Below are 8,110 nucleotides of genomic sequence, written 5' to 3' on the forward strand. Positions count from 1 at the left end.
TTATTATTGAAGGCGTAATCTTGGACAGCCATAATGTCAGCTGCATTGTATGCCTCTAAAATAAAATTACTGATGCTCAGGATTCCATTTTGTATCATTATTCTGTGTTGAAGAGTCACTTGGTGAGAATGTCCACCATTGGTGCAGCAAGACCAAAAATACCCCGACTTTATAGATCCTTCTGTTTATAGGGCCACTCACCCTTATGTCAGGGTTTCTTTCATTATAAATGTGTCACCCAAGATACCAATAATATTTATGAAGTATTAAGTTTAATACCAAGCTCTCAGCATGCCATTATAAAATTGTTACTCAATCTGAAAGAAAGCCTATAAACCTGTGTGTGGAGGGAGCTGGTAGCTTTCTCCTGCCACACCCTCACGATAATTGCCCTCTTAGGATGTGAAACGGGTATGCTATCTTTCATTCTGTCTCATAAGATTGTTAAATGAGGTGGCATTCCTCACATTTTTAAACCAATGGATCATAGAGCCAAAACACTAACATGATATAGAGAGATATGCAAGTGTGGTGCCATGGTGTGAACTGAGATGGGTTAACAACATACATCTGGCAAAAAAGGGCGAGGTTTAAAGTCCCTCTTCATTGATATTCCTATTGAATTTATTTATTTTTTACAATAACTGCTACACAGGTGCAAGAGTTGTTTCGATTAATGTAGTACATTTGCACCTATTTTATTAATCTTTGATGTTAATGTGATCACAAATCAAGATATTTGAATATGCTGATTAGAATGATCCCAATTGTTCATGAATTTAATAGACCTAATAATACAATCGGCCGAATAAATTAATAGAAACGTTTCATTTAATTAAAAATGTTTTATGAACTCAGTTAAATAGTATTTTTGCATACTTTAATAAAAGAAGGAATGAAAATCTTACTTTTTACGATAAGTAACCTTTGGAAAAGAGACAGCCCTATCATTTTAATAAGCTCGTCACTATTATTACTAGTAGTATTAGTAGTATTAGTACTAATAGTAGTAGTAGTAGCTCTAGTAATAGGAGTATCAGTATCAGAGATGACGTTCACACGACTACTCAAATGTCGTAAAAGCAATATAGTCTATATTATATATTTCCTCTAACCAGAAATCCTCTGTATCATCTCTCATGATTCAGTTTATTCGAGGCGATCCTACTGGGTGGCTCAAACTGAACCCATAGTAAATCACATTAGATTTGCTCCACACCCGATCACACGCGGCCTCAGCCGCAGCTGAACACTCTAGAAACGTCTAGTACGTTCCAACTGCGTCAGTGCGGCCATTCTTATCCCGGGATACGCAACAAGATCCGGAGTAGAGTCCACATCATACGAGAGGCGTTTGCATTACTTGTTAGTGTGCAGCATACATTCCCCTTCATTTGCAGGCATTGCTCTTCTTTTCCCGTGACTGTTTTATCTACGAACAAGAAGCGCACTTCACGTCGAGACATGTAAGTTGTGGAGAGTTAACACGAGGATGCTAAGTGCGATAGTACAACCTGCTGAGCTAGCTAGGTAGCTAATATTAGCCGCCTGACAACATGCTTGTGCAAAGGCGGGAGGTTGGCCTTGCCACAATGAATTGTAAGCTAACGGTAACTCGCTACCTAGCTTGAACCTCGTGGACTAAGTAAATTAACACAATGTACCATCGCAGTTATTATTGCAGACCCAGCATTAGCTGAAAAAAAATGCAGCTACTTGGGCAAGGTGCACCGCATGGCTTAACCAGCGTAGTGGCTAACGTCTGCCTTGTTAGCCTAGCTATCATTAGATTAGCATCAGGTTTTTTTTGATGATTAAAGCATTACAAATAATATCTGGGATCTGCATGTGAAAATCAAAGTTGACCATGTGGAGAGATATCGGCCTAATTGCAAAGTTCTGAAAGGATTTAGCAACGTTTATTCAACATTTGTGTTTAAGGCTAGCTTCCACGCACTGAAATGGTTGGTCCGCGTTCGAGGATTTAGCTTATCATCCCGTTTAATGCCTATAGTACAATTGCATGGGCGAACGTGCAAAAGAGGAAATCCCTATCACTCCTGTAGTTAAATAAATAAATCACTAATAAACAAACTGCGTCGTTGATCAATGTTCTAACCACTGCCCTGTAGCATTACATCTCATTTAATAATGGGGGAACAATCACACATCTCATAATGCGTTCTGTTCTCTCAGTGTAGAAAGACGTTTATAAGTAAGAAAGATCTCGGAATGTAATTCATTTGAGTTTAACTAATTATTACAGTTAGGTCTTCATTAAATTCATTTTGCATTATTATAGTTTTTGAGGCTACAAGGTGAAGATGTTTGCATTAATCTTCACAATGTGCAGGAAAGGTTATGCTAAACACTTCCAAACGTTTCATTCATTAACTTTTCACATTTGAGCTGGCAGAGATGTTTAACTTTTGAGGCTTCGTGACACAGGAGCACACTGTAACTGGATGCTGCATGGCAACCTGATGCAAAGGCTTTTTGGTGCCTGAAGAATGACCCACCTGTCAGCAGCACATGTCACCTGTATGATGTATATTGTATGCAAGGTGTGGGTCGGATGAGCTCTACCTTTTTTAAATATATAACATATATGTTTTTTTCCGGAGCCCATTAACTTGTTTAAAGGCGCTCTGTTTCTGTTGATTTACAAGTGGTTGCTTAATTTGTGTAGATTATCAAGACTTGTTGCATGTTTTGATATCCTTCTTTTCTCCACAGGCATCCAGCAACTGCCAAGTGGTACGATAGGAGGGACTGCGTTTTTATAGAGTTCTGCGTTGCAGACAGCAAAGACCTTAAAATCGATTTTGATAAAACAAAGTGTGGTTTTAGGTAAGTTTGTCCCATGTGTGTTTTCAGTATATATTTGTATTTCCTGCTCACACATATGACTGCAGTACTCAACAATCTAATAAACTCAAATAAATGAGTAAAAAACAACAGTTCCACATCAAGAATGCAATGTGATGACAATTATTACTATGTTCCAAGTATAACAACTTATTTGTAACATACACTTTGGCATTTCATGTCTGTACACAAATATCTGGCTGTGTGGTTTTGTTAGAGGAAAACGGGTAAGGTTGTCCGCCTAGTACTTATCGTAACATTTAATATTTTATAAATCAATATAGGAATTTAATTTAAAGAAATTGCTACACAAAAAACTACAACCATGTCAAACACTTCCAAGGGATGTTATTTGCCCTTTACTCTTCAGTGATGATGTAATACAGTGACTTTCGTTCTTCTGAGCCTCCTGAAGCCAACCTTTCTGTCCTGAGAAGAGATGGTGTTTACACAATAACTAGGATTCAATAGAATTCATATTTACTTATCAACATAGAAATCTATTTAGTTTTATACAAAATAAGGCAATTTGTATTTAACCATGAGTTCCTTGTTGGATGTTTTGCTATTGGTTCTGCTTTTAATGCCTATATTTGATGCCATACCTCTGTTTTTATATCCCCCATAATGACGTCTTGTCTCCCCCCCCCCCTCAGTTGTCTTGCAGGAACCGACGATGTCAGACATGAGAACGAAATGGACCTTTTTGAAGCTATCGATGAAAATGTAAGTTACTCTGAATCAATGCTTTGATAAATATGGCTTTTTAAAATGTAGATTGTGCCGATTGAAATGTACAAAATGAAACTGACCAAATATTTCTGTTTTCTGTCCACCCAATGCAGGAATCCAAACATAAACGCACAGATCGCTCAGTGTTGTTATATCTAAAAAAGGCACAGCCAGGGAAGCCATGGCCGAGGCTAACAAAAGAGAAGGCTAAGGTGTGTATCATTCATTTGAAATGCTAATAGTTAACAACACAATGTACTAAATATATGCACAATATTTGAAAGTGAGTCATGAAAAAACACTATTTTGTGTTTTTACAGCTGACTTGGCTCAGTGTCGACTTCAACAACTGGAAAGACTGGGAGGACGACTCAGATGAGGAGATGGGCAACTTTGATCAATTCTCAGATGTAAGCACTGTCTATTGATCAGAACGAGTGAAGTCATTTATAAATGCCTCAATGAAGTCAATGTTTGACACACGAAAGAGCTTTCAAAATGTGTGACATCAGCTTTTAATATCAGAGAAACAAAAAAAATGAATAAGGAATTGCATCAGTGTTGGTAGGTAATTTGATAGTGTCCAATCATTTATATACCATCATCTTTTGTAGGAAAAAAAAAAGGAGATTGTTGCATCCTTACAATCTAAGTGTTGGCCATTTATACTCAATTAGTGCTATAGGAAAATGCAACTCTCCAGCTCTGCTATTTAATCCCTCTGTGCTAGTTTGACTTGTAAACCTAAGTTAAAGTGAGAAAAGATGTTCCGCCCTTGTCCTACTTTGAGTGTTCTGATGATTGTGGAAGCAGCACTTTTTTTAAAAACATTTTAAGGATCAACATGTTGGTTTATATTACAGATGATGAACACCATGGGAGGCGAGGAGGACATCCCTGATCTAGACGGTGGTGCAGATGATGTAAGTATCCCTTTTTCCCCCTTTTTACCTAATTTTTATGCTTATATTGAGAAATATAATGATTATATATCAACCAGTAGAGCTGCAACAAATAGTCAACTTGTAAAACTTCAACCATGTCAAACACTTCCAAGGGATGTTATTTGTCCTTTACTCTTCAGTGATGATGTAATACAGTGACTTTCGTTCTTCTGAGCCTCTTGAAGCCAACCTTTCTGTCCTGAGAAGAGATGGTGTTTGCACAATAACTAGGATTCAATAGAATTCATATTTATTTATCAACATAGACATTTAGTTTTATACAAAATAATGCAATTGACTTCCTCACTTATTCGGTTTGATAATATATTGGGCTTAGGCACTGACAAAATGAGATTTGTATCAACATTATTTTTTAATGTTTTCTGACATTTTAAAGAAGAGACGATGAATTAGGCAAAGGCTGTCATCTTATGGTTATGAACCATTTAATCGGGTTTATTATGCAACACGTTTTTAAATGCGTCTTTTCTGTCTTTTCAGGATGAGTCCGCAGATAGCGATGATGAGAGTAAGTATTTATGCACTACATTGGCACATCATGGCTTACATTGTTGATCATTTGTTGTGATGAAATGTTTAATTAATTTCTGCTCTGCTTTTCTTTTAGAAATGCCAGACTTGGAATAGAAGACTGTAAGACTCTAGAAAGCAAATGAAAGAACAGAAGGCAAGAGGAATCATAACAAATGTATATCTTGAAACCGAAGGCAGTGACAAACAACTGTACATATGAGTCAGTAGCCATATTTAAATCCATAGCCTCAGCTCCAAACTCTTGACCGATCAGTACACTGAAGGTTGATATGCATGGTATTGTACAGAGCAGCTATCTCCACCTCCATTTGCTGTACTGCACCTTTTGGGTATCTTGTTTTACTGTTAAAATAAGTAAGCACACACACTATTTGTTCGAAAAGCTGTGTAGTTATCCTAAACTGAGCAATATGTGTTTAACGGAGTTACAATTTGTTTTCAAATTTAATTGTGGTTTTAAAAAAATGATTAGGCCCACCCATTCCCAATGTTGTGGTTATAAGTAAGTCGACCAGTGTAGTTTATCTCTTGATTCAAAAGACACTAGCTATGTACATCATTACAATTAGATGCATTTACTGATTGGGTTCCTCTAAAGCCTTCCATGTGCCGTGAATTAGATATCAAGGAAGCCAGTATTTTATTTGTGTGGCTTAACCTTCCAGCTTACATGTTTCCCTTTACTTCTCGTTTAATGTTTGTAAAATTGGAATATTCTGAAATCATGCTCAGCATCTTCCCAGTTTATCACCTACTTTGGTTACCTGAATGGATTCCACATATTTAGTATCTTAACTGTTCCTCTCTCCATACCCACCTAACATGCATACCTTTGTTGGACTGCAGAAGCAAGGCTAAATGTTTTGCAACTGATAACGAGGCTTTGAAGCTTTGTCGGGCCTAAGCATCATTTGGTGTGTTGCTGTTCTCCAGGTTCTTTCCGTTTGTTCATCAAGTATGATCCTCCCTTCTCAGTGGGGGCGTGTCCGAACGATACCAACGTGTAATGACCAAATTATATTTGCACTGTCAATAAAATGTAAGGGGAGACAAATGTTGAATTACAGTGGAAATTCTTTTTTTATTGTCTACATCTTTCTAATAAACTGTTTAAGAATCATTTTAATGCCTTTTTTCTTATGACATTTGACTTGTGTTTTGGTTTACCATTAATTTTCATACAAAATTATTTGGAGAAAGAATAGATTATGAAAATCCTTATCTTATTACATTTATTTTAACTGAAATATATGATGGATACGGTATTTGAACTATTAAAGGCAGCCACAGTAGCCGACAGTCATGCCGTGATATCTCTTAAATTTGAACCTTGTAATAATTGAGCCCTGTTTTGGTGATCACCTTCAGAGAGCATCACTGGGTTGTGTTGGGATAGTTTGGTTTGGCATGGTGACAATGAAATAAATTATTATACTGCTTTTATGATGTTCAACCTTAAGAATATTATCTAAAACACTCTTAACCTTGTATTTAATAGAATAAATCTTTCTTATACATTATATCTTCATCAGTATGATTTTGAGTTAATGTCACTCCTATTTGGGTGCTAGGACCCAGATAACCTGCAGGCCCCACGGCCCAGAATATTAACATACTTCCTCCTTGGGCCTAATTTCCTTACTGTCTTTTCCGAGAAGGGGACTGTAATGTGCAATACTGGTTCCTGTTTTCACCCTGAAGCACATTAAAATAAAAGCACGGTCATCTACCTGCAAGGGAATTACTGTTTTGTTCAGAGGATAGCAGACTTGAGTTGGTTTTGACTAAATATACACCTCACGTCAGTATAATCATTGGGCAATAATAATTACTTTGTAACTAAGTACTAACTTCTCCACTTAAGTAGGCTACAGTTCTGAGGTATCATGGTCTACTTTACAAGATCATTTTTATTGAATGGTAAATACTATATTAAATACTTCTACTCCTTTACATTTCAGATTTAAACTCCACTACATGTATCTTATTTGTTACTGTTAAAATATATGTAGCATTCTATAACATTGCATAGCTACATCATTATAACATAAGTTGTATGTATCATGTTGTCATATGTTCAAATAATAAAAATGGTACTCTTTTTAATATGCAGTACATTACATGTTACGCAATACTGTGGGCAGTCCCCAAAGGAGCAATTTTGGGGACACAGCGATATGCCGACTGCAGTGGGGATTGAACCAGTCCTCCCCTGATCCGAAGGTCACCGCACTAGACCCATTTAATTATTATTATTTGTAATCTTACTAATATTTGATTGTATTTTATTTAATTTTTTACCACTTTTTATTTTCCGTGTATTTGTACAATTATTTAATTGTATTTGTTTTATTATTATTATATTGAAAACATATATATATTTTATTTTTTTAGTGTCTACTGTAGTCTGTTCACCCTTGAGCATCCTTGACCGCCCTTGAACCATACACGCATGCCATGCTGGGTGGCAAACCATCAACCCTTTGGTTGTTAGGCATCCATTTACCCCTTCAGCCAAAGACACCAGTACATATTCCAGTCAAATTTCACACGATTGGCTTTTACGTTTATTAGGGTTACAAGGCGACACAAAGATATTGTTAAAGAACATTTGTTTGAACTCATCGCCAGAAATAACCATAAATCTTTCAGATCTGTTCCAGAAAAACCCAAGCCTACCAGGACGTGTGGAGCCGGGTTCCTTAATTTCATTTAGAGAAAAGTGGACTTAAGCCTCTAAACTTTACCTAACTTCAGTTTTTCTTTTCTATATTTTTCACTTCAATTACCACAGCCTCTTTATTTCCATAAGATATGCAATGGAGTTTGCCATTTTGCCTCTCATATGTTGGGGATTTGAACCGCTGACCCCCACATTGGTAGGTATCCATTTACTACGTGCGATATCAAAGATATTGTTAAAGACAAGTGCACAACTTGCAGAGCAATTGAAAGTACAATTGTTATAAATGTGGTCGTATCCACAGAATACAAGGCGACCAAGCAGAACA

The 8,110-nt window shown here is 36.6% G+C and overlaps 1 protein-coding gene across 1 annotated transcript; it reads left to right on the top strand.

The window, feature by feature from the left end:
• The first annotated feature begins 1,158 nt into the window (after positions 1 to 1,158).
• LOC307035325 (prostaglandin E synthase 3-like) lies at positions 1,159 to 6,219 on the top strand. The gene is made up of 8 exons (XM_079674487.1): positions 1,159 to 1,466; positions 2,737 to 2,850; positions 3,525 to 3,594; positions 3,714 to 3,812; positions 3,921 to 4,010; positions 4,464 to 4,523; positions 5,046 to 5,073; positions 5,173 to 6,219. Coding segments are annotated over exons 1-8 (483 nt in total). The 5' UTR covers positions 1,159 to 1,464; the 3' UTR covers positions 5,193 to 6,219.
• Positions 6,220 to 8,110: the final 1,891 nt, after the last annotated feature.

Source organism: Notothenia rossii, assembly GCF_949606895.1.
Source record: "Notothenia rossii genome assembly, chromosome: 4".
NCBI classification, from domain to species: Eukaryota; Metazoa; Chordata; class Actinopteri; order Perciformes; family Nototheniidae; genus Notothenia; species Notothenia rossii.

Excerpts from the sequence above, each read along its gene's own strand:
- LOC307035325 (XM_079674487.1), top strand. Across the intron at positions 3,813-3,920 it reads TAACAAAAGAGAAGGCTAAG|CTGACTTGGCTCAGTGTCGA; the intron begins GTGTGTATCATT and ends GTGTTTTTACAG. Across the intron at positions 5,074-5,172 it reads CGCAGATAGCGATGATGAGA|AAATGCCAGACTTGGAATAG; the intron begins GTAAGTATTTAT and ends CTTTTCTTTTAG.